A 20,622-nucleotide genomic window follows, 5' to 3' on the forward strand; every position below is an offset into this window, starting at 1 on the left:
AGTTAATTGGTTAAGTTAGAGACAAAGTAAAGCAAATATATTCATTTTTCTTAAAATGAATCATCCTCTGAAGCCCCCACTGGGATTCAAACCCCGATCTCTTTCCTCTGGGAAGGAAAGTATTCTATCTTGAAATACAAGGGCAAGTATGAGGACAATTTGCAATTTTAAACCTATAAACATATAAACTTAATTTTTCACATGACCTTAGAAACAAAACAGACATCTCTGAATCTGAAATACATTACAGTTACAATTCAGGTTTTTAGTATTGTGCGTTGTACATGAATGTTTAAGTATTGTATTTATCCTTAGTACACAGAACTGCCTAAAGATGCGTAAAATACCAGTTTTCAAATCTGAAAATATCCCATGTGTTTGTTTTACTCTGTAAGTATCCCTATTTTATTTCAATAAAGCAGTTGTTCCTTCTCCTGAAAATTTAACTAAATGTCAGTTATGCTACTTTTTACATTCAGCAAATGACATGTGTCAGTAATGTCAATTTTGAAAATTTGGTAAAAACATTATTTTTACCAAAAAGGTAGACTTAATATTATTAAACAGTTGATGTATGTCACCTTAATAAAAACACAAAAATGGGAAAGAAATAAAATGTATAAAAATGTCATTTACATGACTTATAACATTAAGTAGACGATATAGCTTTGATACTTAAGGATAAGAGTAGACCTTAACACAAATAGGATAAGAGTAGAACTGAACACAAAATTTACCCAAATTTTCAATTTTCTAACTATAAAAGGGGGCATTATTCTGTCAAAAAACAGAAAAAAATGGGTACGAAAAAATTATGCCGAAAACAATATATGCTACATAGTTTGGGGTCTTGACCACCAAAACGGCTTGGATTTTAATTATGCTGAAATAACTCGGGGTCATGACCACCAAACTGGCTTAGAATTAAATTATGCTGAAATAGCTCAGGATCTTGACCACCAACCTGGCTTGGGTTATTATGCTGAAAAAGCTAGGGGTCTTGATCACCAAACTGGCTTGGATTTTAATTATGCTGAAATAGCTCGGGATCTTTACCACCAAACTGGCTTGGATTTGAATTATGCTCATAGTTTGGGTTCTTGACCACCACACTGGCTTGCATTTTAATTATGCTGAAATAGCTCAGGATCTTGACCACCAAACTGGCTTGGATTTTAATTATGCCAAAATAGTTCAGGGTCTTTACAACCAAACTGGCTTGGATTTTAAATATGCGGAAATAGCTCGAGGTCTCGGCGATGAAACTGGCTATGGTTTAAATAATTCTGAAAAAGCTCGGGTTCTTGACCACCAAACTGGCCTTGATTTTAATTATACCGAATTATACCTGACTTTGATTTTAAATATGCTGAAATAGCTCAGGGTCTCCCCCACGAAACTGGCTAGGATTTTAATTATGCTGAAAAAGCTTGGGGTCTTGACCACCAAACTGGCCTGGATTTTAATTATACCGAAAAAGTTCAGGATCTTGAACACTAAACTGACTTGGATTTTTATTATGCTAAAAAAGCTCGGGGTCTTGACCACCAAACTGGCTTGGATTTTAATTATACCGAAATAGTCCAGGATCTTGACCACTAAACTGACTTGGATTTTAATTATGCTGAAATAGCTCGGGGTCTCTGCCACCAAACTGGCCTGGATTTTAATTATGGTGAGAAAGCTCGGGTCTTGACCACAAAAATGGCTTGGATTTTAATTATGCTGAAATAGCTTGGGATCTTTACCACCAAAGTGGGCGGGGCCCTGGGGTGGGTAATGTGAACATGGATGGTCAAGATAGACTGTGTTGTCATAAGAAATCTTAAGTATTAATTTGAAGTCAATTGGTGAAAAATGGTGCTGCAGAGGCCGACGCGTATTCCCACGCCGCATGTTTGACCCAGGGGGCGCCTCAAGGGTTGGTAATGCGGCCATGCATGGTTGAGATTGACCGTATTGTCATAAGAGATTTGGAGTGCTTGACAGGTTACTGTAAGCCATCATGGAGAGCAGGGGGTTTATGTGGGTTGGTGGTAATTTAAAAGATGAACTTTCAAAAATAATTATAAAAAACAAAATTGGGGGGGGGGGATTCTGGGGTGGGGCATGGGGGATAGTTTGGGTGCAGTGCATTGTGGTATGTCAGGTAAGTGTTGCTTTGTCAAAGTATGAATCAAATGTGATCATAAATAAAGAAGTTATGGCAATTTAAGCAAAATGTTCAATTATCTAAGTATAAAAGGGGCAATAATTCTGTCAAATGCTTGATACAGTTGTCTGTTCTTGTTTATAGATTGGGATCATGTTGGTAAAGAAGTATGCAAAATATGAAAGCAATATGTCAAAGGACATAGAACATATTTGAGGTGGTATGCAAACTTTAACATAGATTTATCAATAATATGCATATTCTAAGTATAAAAGGGGCAATAATTCCGTCAAAATGCTTGATACAGTTGTCTGCTCTTGTTTATAGATTAGGGTCATGTTGGTAAAGAAATACATGTATGAACTAGTGACCTCAAAATCAATAGGGGTCATCTGCGAGTCATGATCAATGTACCTATCAAGTTTCATGATCCTAGGCATAAGCGTTATTGAATTATCATCCGGAAACCATTTTACTATTTCGGGTTACCGTGACCTTAATCTTTGACCTAGTGACCTGAAAATCTATAGGGGTCATCTGCGAGTCATGATCAATCTACCTTTCAAGTTTCATGATCCTAGGCATGATAAGCGTTCTTGAATTATCATCCGGAAACCATTTTACTATTTCGGGTCACAGTGACCTTGTCCTTCGACCTAATGACCTATAAATCAATAGGGGTCAACTGCGAGTCATGATCAATGTACCTATGAAGTTTCATGATCCTAGGCCTAAGCGTTCTTGAGTTATCATCCGGAAACCACCTGGTGGACGGACCAACCAACCGAAATGTGCAAAGCAATATACCCCCTCTTCTTCGAAGGGGGGGGGGCATAAAAAAAATATATAAATAATTTGTTAAAGCAGTCGTCGAAATTCGCACTAGTCCGACAGCAAAAAACTAGTATTTTTTCTTTCTGGCTTGTAGGAAATCCAATGTTACAAGCCTGACGTGCTTGTACAATTAATTTAACAGAAAACGAGTTCCACTTTCATTTTCAATATTTGTAAACAAAGTGTTGAGCCGCTTAAATCAACAGCCGCTTACTAGTATGTTTTAAAGGGGCCTTTTCACTATTTTGTTTAAAAAGTATTTTAAGAAATCAATGCAAGAATACATGACAAGTAAGGATTGTGTCAAAAAGGTGCCATTTAAGGCCCTATTATCAGTTTTGGGTGCCCCACCTGTATAGGTGAGAAGACTGTTAGAAGACTGTGGGGACAGTGGGGTATGAGGAACAACTCATACACAGTAATTGACAGGTTCTTGTTGAATCAAGCATAGAATTATCTGAGCATCATAATTCAGTAGAATTGAAAAAAAGTTCAATCAACCAGAAAAATCAAATTGACAAACTTTGACTTATTTGCAAAATTTTGAGAGATTGGCCTACAAATTGCATGAACATGTATAAAATAGTGGGTATTAATAGCTTAAGACATTATTGGCAACATGTCTGTTTAATTTATATTATCAATATTGTTTAATTAGGCATGGAATATAAATTAAAATTGGGGGTAAAGTTCAATCGACCAGTATTGACCAGTAACAACCACTTCTGGAGTATTGACCGGGGCGGTTTTAACCGGTAAAAACCGCCGGTTAAAACCGGGGGCGGTCGATTGGTGCCAACCCTGAAAATCTCTGACCCGTCCCCACCCCAACCCCTATAACTTATGACCCAGGGGTCAGATCAAAATTCCAAATAGTGCAGGGTCGCACATAATGCTCATAGCTACCATGTGTTTAAGTTTCAAGGTTCTAGTGTTTATGGTGTAAGAGATAGTGGCTAGGACAGACGGACAGACTGATGGTGGAGATAACCACAATGAACCTGTTAACAGCCAACTAACGCTGCCAACAAAGCACAAGCTTTACGTGTCAGGATGTGGCACTATCTATACAAACTGCATAAGAAATAACAAGACGCTTAGGGTTTGAGGGACACCAAACCTGATTATGAGTCTTCCACACCTTAAGCATCTTAACCCTTTGCATGCTGGGAAATTTGTCGTCTGCTAAAATGTCGTCTGCTGAATTTCTAAAATTAGCATTTTCTTCGATTTTTTTTTCAAATAATACTATCAGAATAGCAGTTTGGATCCTGATGAGACGCCACGTTCTGTGGCGTCTCATCTGAATCCAAACTTTTTTCAAAGGCCTTTTGTTCCCGCGCTGAAAGGGTTAAATATACTTATTTGCTTGTGTACATGTACCTGATAATAAATTATTATTATTACCTGTTTTGGCATCGACAAGCTTTATCAATTGGCCCTCAAATTTTGCACATTAACGCTACACGATCAACCAATATGCCTTTTCATTTCAAGTTGGAAAGCAATTTAGCCCTTATTCAGCCATAATAGGGTGGAGGATCGATTTAAAATACAACTATTCCAGATACAAAAATATTAATTCATTTATTTAATGCACTTATTTTCTTATCTTTTGCTGCGAAATGACCAGTCATATTTTGCACTAGCAGATGATATTTCTTTTTTTACATATGAAAGGTAAAAAGAAATTCAAGCAGCATTTTATAATATAAATTTAAAAATGCACTAAATCATGCACTTAAAAACAATATTATTGTGATTCTGTTATTTATAATCATATTAATAATGCCTCATTTTTCTCCATTTCATGGTTTACTATCTATTTTTCCCAATTTTATGGTTTATCTTGCTTATTTTCTGAATTCAAAAGGCACTGGCTTAAAAAAACTGTCTATGCATGTAACTGTATATTGAACTCTCATTATGAGTGATTATAAATGCATGATAAAATTCTAACATGTTATGTTATAGATAAATCTATATTGTTTGTATTTTTCCTAAACATTATTAGCCACCGTTGTGGTCAAACATATTTTTTTGTTTTATTAATGACGTTGTTTCACAGATTACTGTAACAGAGCTACAGATAAGGTGCGCATTTGTGTAAATACCCAATGTAAAATTGCCAATTACGCATAGAAAAATAAAACCATGCGTTCCGAAACCCAATTGAAATTGTCGATTACACATATCATATTTTTCCTTTGCATAACGAGTAAATCTGTCCCGGAAATACCCTGGTCCGAAATACCCGGATTCTTTCCGCTTTGTCCAAGCGCTTTCAGTATACGTGTTATTGTTGTGAAAATGTAGATGTTAATGTTATACTTGTTATGTACAAACTGACTTAAAATAAAATTTGTATTTGTATATTTGTATACCATGTGCTCAAGTGTTTTCAAATTCAGAATGACATTTCCCGGTATTTTAGAATATTCTGGCTTGTTTTGTTAACAAATTGTAGTGTAAATACAAACTCAAAGTAAATATTTAAAACTACCCGATTCACACTGAAATCAGTTTTATAATCCACCAGACGTATGTTGTTAATCACAAATAATAGATTTCAGAAAACAAAGGTAATGTTTACAATATCAGCAAAAGATGTCAAGGATGATCCGACAGTATCCAAATGAAAACTAGTCTTGGATAAAGCGACAATGGCTTCAAAATTGTGAATTTCAGACTGATGAGAGTTATTTTCATCTATTGTTAGATGCATTTGAAACATTTAAACCTTAAAATATTCCTTGATGCAGTAATTTATATTCATTCACCAATATATGTAGAAATGTATCCAAGAAAATGAGTATTCTTTGATTTATAGCGTGACATAAATATGTTACGACTCTGGTTGACTTTCGATACAGAGTTGGCTTCAGAGTACAGGTATGTCAATAGACCGTTTGCAGGTGTCTGTTCGAATATCCGGCGGCCATATTGGAGGGACACGCTCGATTAACCATTACGCATCATTGACAGCTATTTACAATTCGCCGCTTAATTTCTCTTTACATGTCAAAATGGTCAATTATTGCCGAGTTATCGGCTGTCATAACAATTCTACAAGGGAGAAGGACAGACATTTTTATAGATTACCTGAGATAATTACTAATCAGTGCAAGAAAACCAGTGAGTTGTCAACAGAGAGACGGCGATTATGGTTAGCAAGGCTACAACAAGACTTCAGTGGAAAGAATTTGAAGAATATTCGAGTGTGTTCTGACCATTTTGTATCTAGTAAGTTAATGTGCAAATATTTATGAATAAATAACTTGAATGTAGTGATAATAATTTTATACCATGTACATGTACAAGTTGAACAGTCTACGGTACTGGTACACAATTTTAAGCATTGATCATTGATCAAGTCTACATCCACATAAAGAATCAATACACTTTGATATTGAAAAGATTCAAATTATGAAATTCTTTGTCTATTCACCAGAAGATCATAGCTGGAGCTCAGACTAAAAATTGGTGGTTTGAGTCTCATAGTTAAGACCAGGAAAGTGGAAAGAAAATTGTTATACCACACAAGTCATACTTTATGTCACTTTATATTTTCAGAGCAAAAGGCAGAACTTTTTGACCGAGACAGTCCTGATTGGGCGCCATCAGTGAACATGGGATGTCAAGCTCCGAGTACGCCTGCCCCTAAAGTTGCTGCTGAGCGCTTTGAGAGACGGAAGAAACGTGCTGAGACTGCAAGATCATTGGTCCAAGATCTTTCAGACAACAACACTCCAGAGTTACCACCTGATGTAAATTTAGATAGTGCAAAGAATGTTCAGACTGATATGCTTACTTCAGATGTAGAATCATTGGAACAGGAAAATAAACGTTTGAAACTAGAAAATGAAAATCTAAAAACATCTATCCGGAATGCGTCTATGTTTTCTCAGGAGACTCTTAAAGACAATGATGAAAGAGTGAGGTACTTTACAGGACTTTCTTGTTTTGCTATACTGATGTCATTGTACAAGTATCTATATCCTTATTTAACAAGCAAACATAGTGTAACACTTGGAAAGTTTGAGTGCCTTGTGATGACTTTAAGTAGACTTCGCCTAAATTTGACTGTCAATCACCTTGCCTACCAACTGAATGTTTCATGTGCAACCATTTCTCGAACTTTTGTGAATACTATTGACATCATGTATGTAAGACTAAAACCAATTGTGCGATGGCCTGACAGAGCCTCATTGAGAGCAACAATGCCAGTACAGTTCCAAAGACAGTTTGGTAATAAGTGTGCAGTAATCATTGATTGCTTCGAGATCTTTATAGAGCGTCCATCAAATCTTATAGCGAGGGCAGAGACATGGTCGTCATACAAACATCACAACACTGTGAAGTTCCTTATTGGAATCACACCACAGGGAGTAGTGTCGTTTATTTCCAAAGGTTGGGGCGGTCGTGCAAGTGACAAATATGTCACTGAACATTGCAATTTTTTAGATAACATTTTGCCGGGGGATTTAGTGTTGGCAGATAGAGGATTTGACATTGCGGATAGTGTTGGTTCTGTTTGTGGGTCATTGAAAATTCCAGCTTTCACCAAAGGTTAAGACCAACTCTCTCCATTGGATGTAGAAACAACAAGAAAAATAGCCAATGTACGGATACATGTTGAGAGAGTTATTGGGCTTGTGCGCCAAAAGTACACATTCTTAAATGGGACACTACCATTGGACCTAGTGATTACCAAAGATGAGGATGGCTTTACTACAATTGACAAAATAGCTCATGTGTGTTGTGCGCTGGTTAACTTATGTGAATCAGTGGTCGACTTTGATAAATAGACTGTCTATTGTATTGTCTTATCCGTGCTCTCTGTGTTTAGTATATATAGTATATAGCATTATATAGTTTCATAATTCATTCTGTAAATCATATTTTATTGATTAAATTTAACTCTCTAAATGATGTTACTTCTCAAATACTATGATTAAAGAGCTGTTGATAAAGGATTAATATTTGAACAAAAAGTCCTAAAAAAAATAATTCAACTTGTATTATGAATTTAGTACACATAGTTAAAAAAAAAAATTCTGTGAATTGATTTTCCATTTAAATACTTCAATATTTACTTAAGTGTAATAAACAGTTGAATTACTTTGTTAAAGGACTTTTTGTCATTCGACTCCTTGACTTGGACCAATATGTAAGAAATAAAGATAAGCAAAACAGTACACATGGAATTGCATTATCATTATGACGTCTTTATTCAATTCTCAATTTTGCAAAATCAAGAAGATTTCCTAAAAAAACAAAAATACCAATCTTTTACTCAGAAGACTTAACAAATAAGACATTTTTATGACCAAATTAAGTCGCGTTCTGAGAAAAATGGGCATAATGCATATGTATAAAGTGTCATCCCAGATTAGCCTGGGCAGACTGCACAGGCAAATCAGGGACGACACCGCTTTTTTGACATTTGTTTAAATGAAGTCTCTTCTTAGCAAAAATCCAATTAAGGCGGAAAGTGTCGTCCCTGATTAGCCTGTCCGGACTGCACAGGCCAATCTGGCATGACACTTTACGCACATGCATTAAGCCCAGTTTTCTAAGAACCAAGGCTCAAATGATCAAGCAACACAACTCCATTAACCATATTAGTCACATAATTAGCCAAAATGCATCACTCATTCAAAACAAATATCTGTCAATATGAAAATGGTACAATATTTTCTCAGGAGAAAAATTATTAATTAAACAGATACACATTTCTCTGAAATTGTTGCAATCAAGTTGTCACTTTCATTTCAAATAAGTTAACAATTACATATCACAATCAGGACAATACCATTTCACTGTTTCAATTTAATTGTTGCGATCAAGTTGTCACTTCCATTTCAAGTAAGTTATCATTTACATAGCACAATCTGGACAATACCATTTCACTGTTTCAATTTCCTCAGGCGACTTGGTGATATTTACACAGCTAAAATGAAACCATACAATTTTGCAATTTTCTCCATCGCAACCAACCATGGGTGGCTCCTCAAGTCCTCTACAATAGCAAAACCTTTCTCCCACATTACCGTCATCTTTTTGGCTGGATGTTATTTCCTTAAGAATATGAACTGAGTTCATATCAATTTGATTGATGTTAGACAGACGGGTAAAGTACTTTCCAACAAGCTCTGGTAACAAAGCCCTACGAAAAAAAACTTCTGCCTTAGCACAGATTTGTTCATAAAATTCCGGGTTGAAATTTATTTGTTCAATGTGAACACTGATGTCACTCCACACAACAAAGTAACACGATTCCAACTCTGTTACCCCAAGTTGAGTTTGAATTTGGAAGAAGTATGGATGATTTCTGTCCAAACATAGCTCTCCATCTTCCCCTTTAATCAAATAAGGCACTGATTTATCAATCACTTTTCCTTTGTGATTGAATGGACACTTAACTTCCAATAAACAGGACCCACAGCAATCACATTTGATGATCCCATCTGGGGAAGCACCTATAAATGGTCTGTCCTTTGAGATAAAAAGTCCTGTTTCTATCAACTCAACATTGTCGTGGTCAGTAGCAAGGGCTTCACAACACAAAGTGGCAGCTTTTTTCTCATTGTCAATCCCCCATTTGGTGGCTTCATTTCTAAAGTTTACATTGGGATAAACAATAGATTTTACTAACGCACTTGACGGATTATCAATGTTTGCAGTGTAAACACTCTTCATTTTTGAGGCTGTGATACGCCCAGCGCGGTAATTGAACCACTTACCCTCACTTGCCTGTTTTCGGGTGATTTTCTCTACATTTTCAATTTCCTCGTCAGTGACCGTAATTTCAATGCCCTCACATGATTCGATTAGCTGGTCATAATCTAAATTCATCGATTGTTTGTTCTTGAGTTCAGTTAGTGGTTTAGGCAACTTGAGCACTGCTGACTTAGGTTTGTAGCTCTCAAGATAATCAGGCACAATTGATAAGATTGCAGGCTTGCGTTTGGTGGAAACTAGATCAGAGAAGAAAGAGTCTAATTCATTTTCTGTAGGGGAAGGGATTTTCCTAGTCTTTCTTACAGGATGAACATTTTTAGAAATTTGACTAGTTGAGCTGCTTAAACACTCTTCAAATTTTCTCTTGAGGGACTTCGCACTTTGAAAGTTAATGTTAGAAATTTCTCTATACTCAACATTCTTCACGGATGGGGGATGGTCCAATATGCTGGTTCCTGTGTTACAGTCCTTTCGTCTCTTACTTTAACAGTTCTCATAACCCAAAACATTAAGGCAGCAACATGTGTGCAAGTTTCTCCACATCCTGCCATACAGTCACAGTGACTGGCCAAAACTTGACCATCCTTCGTCGAGATGAACCATGGGGACAGTGGTTTTTCATGCATTCTTTGAGAGTGAAGAACCTGTAAGTATAAAAAAGCAATAGTAAACTACATTTACAAGATATTAAGCATCGTGACATATGAAACACATACAAAATGTCAGCATAAAAGCTAAAAAATACCTAAGTTGTAAGCATGTCGCATATGCTGTTTGAAGCGAAACCAAAGTCTAAAATAATTGTTTCCAACCATGCGTTTTGTCGTTAAGAACATCATAACTGGATCTTATAAATCCGATATCATAGGTCAGCATAGGTAAAATTCAGTTCAATTCTTGGTATACATGAGAATAACATTGTACTTAGTAGTGTATATTATGTGTTACTGGCTGAAACATACAGTAACACGCCTCGACTGGGAATCAGACCCAGGACCTCTCGAGCCATACACAGACATTTTACCACGTCTGGCAAAAGTACTTGCTAAAAAAAGCTAGCTTCGAGGGGTGGTAGTACAAATGCCGTTTACCTCGATACATATATACCAGTACAAATCTGTGAACAGGGCTGATGTAGTAATGAGAGAAAATTAAAAAAAAAAATTTAATATCCAGAACAATGAATTTCAAGAAAAAAGCAATAACTTACCCTTCCTTTCACCAACAGTCTGTTACTCAACACAGCAGAAGTCACGCCAGAAACCCAGCCACACTCAACTTGATTCACTGCTTCTAAGCTTTTGAAGTTTTTCAGATCTTCCATCGTGTAAATACTAGGTGTAAACAACAAATAATTAACGATGTCAGGGTAGGTCAACGATGGAAGTTGATTCACATCATCACAAAGCTTTTTCAAATCATATGGGTCAATACCACCAATCAATGCAAGTATTTCAATGTATCTTGCTTTTGTTGCAGGCTCCAGTCTATCTTTGTACGGCCCTTTTTGGTTCAGTGATTTAGACGCCATGAGTCACAGTTTTACGCTCTCTTAATTTTGATCGATGTTTACGCTTCGCTGGTATACCTCCAATATGGCGGCCGAAACGGTGCGTACGTAAAAATCTCCTATTATTGCAAACGGTCTATACCATATAAATTGTACGCTGAAGTTTCTTTAGCTAATATTTTTCTAATGTTTACAGACCATTGACATTGCTGGGGTTTGTTGATTTAAAGACTTATTATCATCACGGGCAGAAAAACATTATAGACATTAAACAGCGCGTCATTAAGTAGACAACAGCTGCACAACTGTATGGTAAAAGGTAAATATGTATCTTAATAATTATGTTGACAACTAGCTTACGTAGCAACGTCCGAAAATATGAAATATCCGACATGTATTTCAATATTTAAAATTGAAGATATAATGACGACTGAACTGTTTTACTTTAAGGAAAAAACGGTAAAACTATGTTGAAAATGAAACACAACAAACTAAATACTTATCTGTTACGGCTAAACGACTAATTATCCCAATATAACACTGTCATTGAATCGCACATTTCAATTATAATTATTCCCCTTGAAAGTTAATGCATATTGATATAACGAATTCATCAAACGTTATCAAACATTAGTAATTTGAATTGCATCGGATTCGCACAATAGTATGTGGATGTAAATCCGATCCGGTTGTTGTTTATGTGTCAAGCTCATTTTGTCAGTGACTGAGTGAGATATAATAAATTTCTTCCGTGGTAAAATCTACTGTAAAGAACACAATGATACTTACGTAATTCTGTCGTATCCGTCTGAATAAACATCCGCTGCACAAAATATAGACATTTGTATTAATGATAATTAAACACAATCATATTTTCTGTGTTTATTGAATTAATAACACTGAGTTTCTTTGTCGCGTTACAAGATGGCGGATGTCTAACGCTGTTTGTGAAGTGACGTCACAATGTTTATCTGTGCGCGTGCCCTTTCCCATAAAAGTATTTAAACACAAAATACTCGAAAACTTGATTTTTGCCAGGTATAACGACTACGCCAACAGGTAGATCGCATTTTTGTCCATATACATGTCAAATTTCAGCAAACGTGCTGGGCCAGTTTTCAAGAAACTCAAATCGCGGCTATATGCCTCAACTTAACGAAACTTAGCCCCCTTTATCATTCGTTCGAATGAACGTCATCAATGATGACGTCCAATACATCACTCATTCCATACTAGAGTTGCGACACCTTAAGGGTTTCGCGGGATGGAATGAGTGGGAACTAAAAAAATGTGGGTTCGAAAATTTTGGGTAAGAAAATGTGGGAACACAAATTTTGGGTACTAAACAAATGTGGGTAAGAAAATTTTGGTTACGAAAAAAAAAATGTTGGTACGAAAATTGTGGGTACAATGGGTCAATGTTAAGGTTTTAGCATGGCGGACGCCGGACGGCGAAAAGACACGACACGATGAGCTGGCTATGGCAATACCTCAGGTATTCTCCGAAAACAGCCGAGGGCATATGCATAAGTCAGTGAGTAATACTCAACAAGACGTTTGTCAAGCAAATTTGTCCACTACCGGCTCCACCATTGTCATAATTTTATGTTTTTATTTATTGCCATAGAAACCAGCAATTTTGACGTAGGAACAAATGAAATCACGTGCATAATGTCTTTATTTCCATCTATCCATGTTTTAAGTTTCATGAAAAAATATTAAGAACTTTTAAAGTTATCGCAGGATTCAGAAAAGTGTGACAGACTGACTGACTGACTACCGGTAACTGACGGACACACAGAGCGCAAACCATAAGTCCCCTCCGGTGAAACCGGTAGTGGACTAATAAAAGCTAGGCACGGCGTATAAAATCAGAACCACTGGGCCAAATCTGCTGAAACGTGGCCACATTATAGATTATAGTCCAAACAAGCTACAGAATGAGCGTTTTTGGACCTGACAGCGTAAAACATTAACCAATAATGGACAGCACAAAATGGGTCATTTTGTACAAAACATGTAAACTTTAAGTGGCATTTAATGACCTTTAGACATCAGAAAGTTGCAAATTTTTAATATTCTGCACACTTCGACTTGTTTTGTTTTTTTTTACAAATTTAGAAGCATTTATGCTTGGGATGTATATAAACCCTGTTATTCAGTGTCAAATTTGGCCAAAAATCACAATACAATCCCAAAAATGGCTAAGCAGATATGCCCCTTTAACATTATTCCTTATATTTAATTGTATTGTTTAAAAAGATAACTGTATATTTAATCATAATGGCTCTGTATATCACACATGATAGGCCACTGCTGGGGCTTGAACCCAGAACTCATCTCACATTGTAAGATGCGTTTTTCAATTAAACTACAATGACTGTATATTGTGAAGTGGAGCCAACATACACCCACATACCGGTAAGTGAAACTAGGCGTATGCGTTCTTGAGTTATCATCCGGAAACCATTTTACTATTTCGAATCATCGTGACCTTGACCTTTGACCTAGTGATCTCAAATTCAATAGGGGTCATCTGCAAGTCATGATCAATCTACCCATGAAGTTTCATGATCCTAGGCGTATGCGTTCTTGAGTTATCATCTGGAAACCATTTTACTATTTCGGGTCACCGTGACCTTGACCTTTGACCTAGTGACCTCAAAATCAATAGGGATCATCTGCGAGTCATGATCAATGTACCTATGAAGTTTCATGATCCTAGGCCCAATCGTTCTTGAGTTATCTTCTGACAACCATCTGGTGGACGGACCGACCGACCTACCGACCGACCGACATGAGCAAAGCAATATACCCCCTCTTCTTCGAAGGGGGGCATAAAAATCATTCTGTTCATATATTTGTACTGGGCGTTTCCCTTCTCAAAAAAGTGTGTGAAATGTACGTTTTATGTACGTTTTGCGTGCGTTAAACGTGGCGGTATTGGCACTGCGTTTTTTGTGCGCTTTTTCTTACCGAGTGAGTTTTTAACAAAAACAAACAAACATGAAAATGTGCGCTTTTTGTGGATAAATGTGCGCTTTATGTGCGTTAAACGTGTGCTTTTTATAAGTGTGCTCAATGTGCGCTTTTATGTGCGTTAAATGTGCGTTAAACGTGCGCTTTTTATATAAGTGCGTTTTTGACTACCATTTATGTGTGTAAAATGTGCGCTTTTAAGTGCGTTAAATGTGCGCTTTTTGTGAGTTAAATGTGCGCTTTTTTATTTAAAAAGCGCACATTTAACTCACGAAAAGCGCAGTTATAACCCACATAAAAGCGCACATGTGTGTTAAAGTGCGCTTTTATGTGCGTTAAATGTGCGTTAAACGTGCGCTTTTTATAAGTGCGTTTTTTACTGTCATTTATGTGTGTAAAATGTGCGCTTTTAAGTGCGTTAAATGTGCGCTTTTTCTGAGTTAAATGTGCGCTTTTTTATTTAAAAAGCGCACATTTAACTCACGAAAAACGCAGTTATAACCCACATAAAAGCGCACATGTGTGTTAAATGTGCGCTTTTATGTGCGTTAAATGTGCGCTTTTTAAATAAAAAAGCGCACATTTAACTCACAAAAAGCGCACATTTAACGCACGTTAAGCGCAGTTATAACCCACACAAAACGCACAATTTACGCACATGAATGGCAGCAAAAAACGCACTCAGAAAAGCACACATGTGCGTTAAAGGTGCATCTTTTGCCTTAACAGTTGATTCAATTATATGCTGTTAAAAGTTTTTTTTAATTCAGATATGCAATAAAAACCAATAATTATATAAACATATATATTTGTGTATTTTAATAATTACAAGATAATTCAATTTTATACTTTAATGTACACCAACATTTTTTTAACATACATGAGTAATTAAATATCAATGGCAATTTGATGAAATAAATATAAACATAATTTGATTATAAATAAACAAAAAATAATAGCATACTATAATAACATGTACAGTATATACACACGAACAGCTATATACATAAGAAAGATGCATATCAATCAAGGCCTTTCAGCATTTCTTTGAGGCAGCGGAGTGCAGCTCTCATCTTTCTCTCCAAGTCTTCCACCAGCCGGTCAAACTTCTTTGCAACTATTATACTGTCATGGCCTTTGCGCGATGTGTCTCGTGCATGATCTCATTTGATCAGGTCCTGAAAGATATTTTATAATGTAAGTGTTGAATATTGCTGTTATGGTAATCTTGTTGCTATAAAAATTATAAATTTAAATCAAAACTAGTTTGTTTGCTTGTTGTATTTGGTTGTTTATTTTGCAATTTTAATCCCCTGATCACATGTGACTTAACGCTTTTCATAAATAAATACGTTTGATAGAAAATACTGTTCGAAAATGTACCAAGATACGTGGTCTCATTTTGCTGTGTGGACTGGTCGGAAGTGTGACACCTTTAAAATGCAATAACCAGTACCCTGTATAGTTTTACCTCTAAACAAATCCAGCTTTTCTTGGTCAAGGAGAGGGCGCGATTTTCCCACTCCTGTTCTCCTCATGTCGGCCAGCTTGTGCAGGGTAAAACCTGGTATTCAAGTCCATACATCAGGTAGTCTCTCTTTTGCTCCCTTTTTTGGCAGGCGATGCGATGATGCACATTCTTTCCATGGGGTTTAACCTTTAAATTTAAAAGTTCTCATTTAATATGGGGGAAAAATCTCTTCATTAATGACCAAAAATAGGTATAAATAACTTTAAGATGACAATAACCATAAAATACAGCCATAATAATTCAAATGGTGTTGTTTTTCTTTAAAATTGCATTACATTTACTCATCCATTTGTATTTCCCAGTGACAATACATAAATATGATAATGATCATAATTAATTCAATAAACTAAATAAAAAAGGGATGCAAAATTGAAAATACGAACCTGTTACAACAGACTGTTCTTCAGTATTCCAAAAATACAGGCAGTTGTTGAACTAGACCATATCACTTTATATGTCTTTAACCACCCACTTTTAATCTCCTTCATTGTTGATTTACACATTGTAGTAAATACACATTTTTTCATCACACAATACTTCATGCTGAAAGTATTTCAAGACATTTTACACTAGAATAATAAGTCTTAATTCTAGCTTAAAGTCAGTTGCTGATGCTGCTTGTTTTAAAAAAATAACTTCCTATCTGTGGTTCTCAAATAGATGGTGCCTGAACAAATCAAAAGTATATCAACACCCCTTAGTTAGGCTTAGATGGAGGACTGATAGGGACTGGCTATTCTCTTATCTGATACCATGCTGTGTCTAAGCCAAAAATTGCATAATTTGAGAAATACTGATAAGGCAGTCATTTCAACACCAAAATATTTATTGAATAATACACAGCACCCTTAACACATTATATTTAATTGTAAATATTTAAATATAACATGCTGAATGGTTTTAGCAAATAATATTAATAGTATAAATATTATTTTAATTGCCTTTTAAAATGTATGTTTATGGTCAATGTGGTAGACATTAATTGTATTAGGGTATAAATATCAGTATAAGAAAGTTCAAATACTTATTTATGTTGAGGAAATATAATTGATACTATCAAGCCCACATAATACTTTTGACACTTTCAATATTTTTAATTAGTTACACACAGTCTGATTTAGGTGGAAATTTTTAGAAATGTTTGAGATTAAAACGTAAGCAATAGGGTATGCATTGAAATTGTATGATAAAGTATGTAAACATTAAACAGGTTAATATGGACAACCAGTAATAATTCAAACTGCCCCTTATATTATTACAGGTTACTGAGATATATGTCTATGTTTAATCATTTTATGTAAATAAATTGTTAGAGCCTGCAACAATTTTGTTTCTTGTTCAATTTCTGTACAACATTTGCTAAACGGTTGTTAAGAAGTGTGTTAAACATGTGTCTTTTTAGATACATCCTTTTAAAACAGATCATATGATTAAAACACACTTATGAAATAAAAGACTAACTTATGCTTAAAAAAGACGCACATCAAAATAGAAAAACGCACTTTTGTGAGAAAAAACCCACATCTGTAAACCTTAAAACACACTTCTTAGATAAAAGACGCACTTCCTAAATAAAAGACGCACTTCTTAGATAAAAAACACACATTTTGCTCACATCTACACTCAAAATCGCACTTACAGATGAAGAAAACACACAAAAAAACGCACTTCCTAAATAAAAGACGCACTTCTTAGATAAAAAACACACATTTTGCTCACATCTACACTCAAAAGCGCACTTACAGATGAAGAAAACACACAAAAAACGCACTTTTTCACTAAAATAACGCAATTGAAAAGAAAAAACGCACAAAAAGCGCACTTAAATGCACTTTTGAACACTGAAAACGCACATATAAACAAAAAACACACAATTAACGCACTTTTAAGTGCGCTAAATGTGTGTTTTGGTAAAAAGTGCGTTTTTATTTGACAAGGGTTCTGACACATGTCGCATAACTGTTTACAACAAAAGATGTATACATAGATACAAACATGTATATATACATAAATGGGGAAAAAATAAACCGTCTATTTTTTAATTTTTGTTTCATATATACACATTTGCTAGCAATGATTTATAATTATATCATGTTGAAATCATTTATACACAGAATATTACTGAAACTGCAATAAACTATAAGATGGATAGATATAATGTTTCATTCCATCTAGTACAATGAACAAATGTTCTTCCGATGCCATTTTCACTAAGGAATAGGTATTGAATCCTGATATACAATAAAAATGTATGTTGGTTAGCATGAAATATTCAACAAATCCTCATATTCAAGATGGGTCATCACTTAGTGAAATAATTTGTGGACATATCATAATAGAAAAATGCATTTCATGCCTCTAGATTGCTTTATTACAGGGTTCCCAGCTTTTTGATGGAAAATATAACGTCCAGGATCATAATTTCAACCTATTTCTTGTTTTAGACACCCTAAATAAATAGCAGTTGCAGACATAACTTATTTTTAAAGCTACATGTATACTACAAAGTCACCATAGCCATGCACAGGAAATAATTTGCTGTTTTAATTGTATGGACTTCTCGAGACAAGTTGGGAAAGTCTGCCCAAACAAAATTCCCTGATTTTTCCCTGATTTCAGAAACTTTTCCCAAATTCCCTGACTTTTCCCTGACTGGAAAAAGTGAAAGTCTTTTTCCAGGTTTTCCCTGATTTCCAGGTTGGCTGGGAACCATGTTTAACTATGATAAAATGTTCTTTAGATGCCATGTGTATTAATATATAGGTCTATTTTTCTGAGATATTAATGAAAATGCCTGTGGGTATGTGGCGAATATTTAAAAAATCTGCAACTTGATTAACACAGTAAAATTTCATGAGCCCAAATTATAATAGATGAATGCGTATTATGCTCCTCTGCTTATACTATGACGACATGTTCATACAATGCCATTTTTATTAATATACATGTATATGCCAAATTTAATGAAAAAGTCTTGAAAATGTGTGTTGCAAGATACCAAGTAAGAAAAAAATCAGCATTTTTATGTAGGGTCTTCACACGGTAAAATTATTTGTGCCCAAAATAATAATAGATGAATGCATATTAGGCTTCAATGTTGCTTATACTATGACTACTGGTTCATACGATGCCATTTTTATAAAGACCTATGTCAAATTTAATGAAATAGACTTGAAAATGTGTGTCACCAGGTACCAAGTAAGAAAAAAATCAGCATTTTTATCTAGGGTCTTCACACGGTTAAATTATTTGTGCCCAAATAATAATAGATGAATGCATATTAGGCTTCAATGTTGCTTATAATTTGACTAATGGTTCATACGATGCCATTTTTATAAATATCTATGCCAAATTTAATGAAATAGACTTGAAAATGTGTGTCGCCAGGTACCAAGTAAGAAAAAAATCAGCATTTTTATGTAGGGTCTTCACACGGTAAAATTATTTGTTCCCAAATAATAATAGATGAATGCATATTAGGCATCAATGTTGCTTATACTATGACGACATGTTCATACAATGCCATTTTTATTAATATATATGCCAAATTTAATGAAATAGGATTGAAAATGTGTGTCGCCAGGTACTAAGTAAGAAAAAAATCAGCATTTGTATGTAGGGTCTTCACATGGTAAAATTATTTGTGCCCAAAATAATAATAGATGAATGCATATTAGGCTTCAATGTTGCTTATACTATGACAACTGGTTCATATGATGCCATTTTTAAAAATATCTATGCCAAATTTAATGAAATAGACTTGAAAATGTGTGTCGCCAGGTACCAAATAAGAAAAAAATCAGCATTTTTATGTACGGTCTTCACACAGTAAAATTATTTGTGCCCAAATTATAATAGATGAATGCATATTAGGCTTCAATGTTGCTTATACTATGACTACTGGTTTATACGATGCCAATTTTATAAATATCTATGCCAAATTTAATGCAATAGACTTGAAAATGTGTGTCGCCAGGTACCAAGTAAGAAAAAAATCAGCATTTTTATGTAGGGTCTTCACACAGTAAAATTATTTGTGCCCAAATAATAATAGATGAATACATATTAGGCTTCAATGTTGGTTATACTATGACTAATGGTTCATATGATGCCATTTTTATAAATATCTAAGCCAAATTTAATGAAACAGACTTGAAAATGTGTGTCGCCAGGTACCAAGTAAGAAAAAAATCAGCATTTTTATGTAGGGTCTTCACACGGTAAAATTATTTGTGCCCAAATAATAATAGATGAATGCATATTAGGCTTCAATGTTGCTTATACTATGACTACTGGTTCATGCGATGCCATTTTTATATAATAATAAAATATAACAAATAATCCAACATGAGACAAAATGTCAAATAAAGATTATTAAAATAACATCTTTATAGCACAACTTGAACAAATTACAAATTAGACAGGCACACAATATCATTATAAAAAAATATGATAGTCATATGAAATGGCCGTAAACAACTTCAAATAAAAAATAATTACGAATTTCTTTTAACTGAAAACCTTTTTTATAATAGACTTGTTTTTTTCCCTAAATATTATTAATAGTGATAGCTGTTTTTGCACAAATTATAGGAATTCGCGATGCAAATGGTCAATGTTTTAAAAAGCTTGCAACTTATTTTTTCACATTTCTCAACAGTTAGCGACTAATACTGTTTGTTACGCTGAGTGGCATATGGTTTCTGATGTCGTTACTGAGACTCATATTTTCACAAATTTGAACAATGCTCAATTAATTATTTTCACAATGTTCAACAGTCACAACTCAGTTGTTCACAATTTTGAAAAGTGTGCAACTTATTTTTCCATAATTGTCAAGATTGCGAGGCTCATTTTTTAAAATCTTCAACA

At 34.9% G+C, this 20,622-nt stretch overlaps 1 protein-coding gene across 1 annotated transcript; it reads left to right on the forward strand.

Annotated features, from left to right (window-relative positions):
* The first annotated feature begins 5,886 nt into the window (after positions 1–5,886).
* Positions 5,887–7,813, forward strand: LOC127880739 (uncharacterized). Its single transcript, XM_052428108.1, has 2 exons — positions 5,887–6,229; positions 6,560–7,813. The coding sequence occupies exons 1-2, from the start codon at positions 6,013–6,015 to the stop codon at positions 7,558–7,560; spliced, it is 1,218 nt and encodes a 405-aa protein (XP_052284068.1). The 5' UTR covers positions 5,887–6,012; the 3' UTR covers positions 7,561–7,813.
* Positions 7,814–20,622: the final 12,809 nt, after the last annotated feature.

The sequence above is a fragment of the Dreissena polymorpha genome, chromosome 5, assembly GCF_020536995.1.
Source record: "Dreissena polymorpha isolate Duluth1 chromosome 5, UMN_Dpol_1.0, whole genome shotgun sequence".
Taxonomy (NCBI): domain Eukaryota; kingdom Metazoa; phylum Mollusca; class Bivalvia; order Myida; family Dreissenidae; genus Dreissena; species Dreissena polymorpha.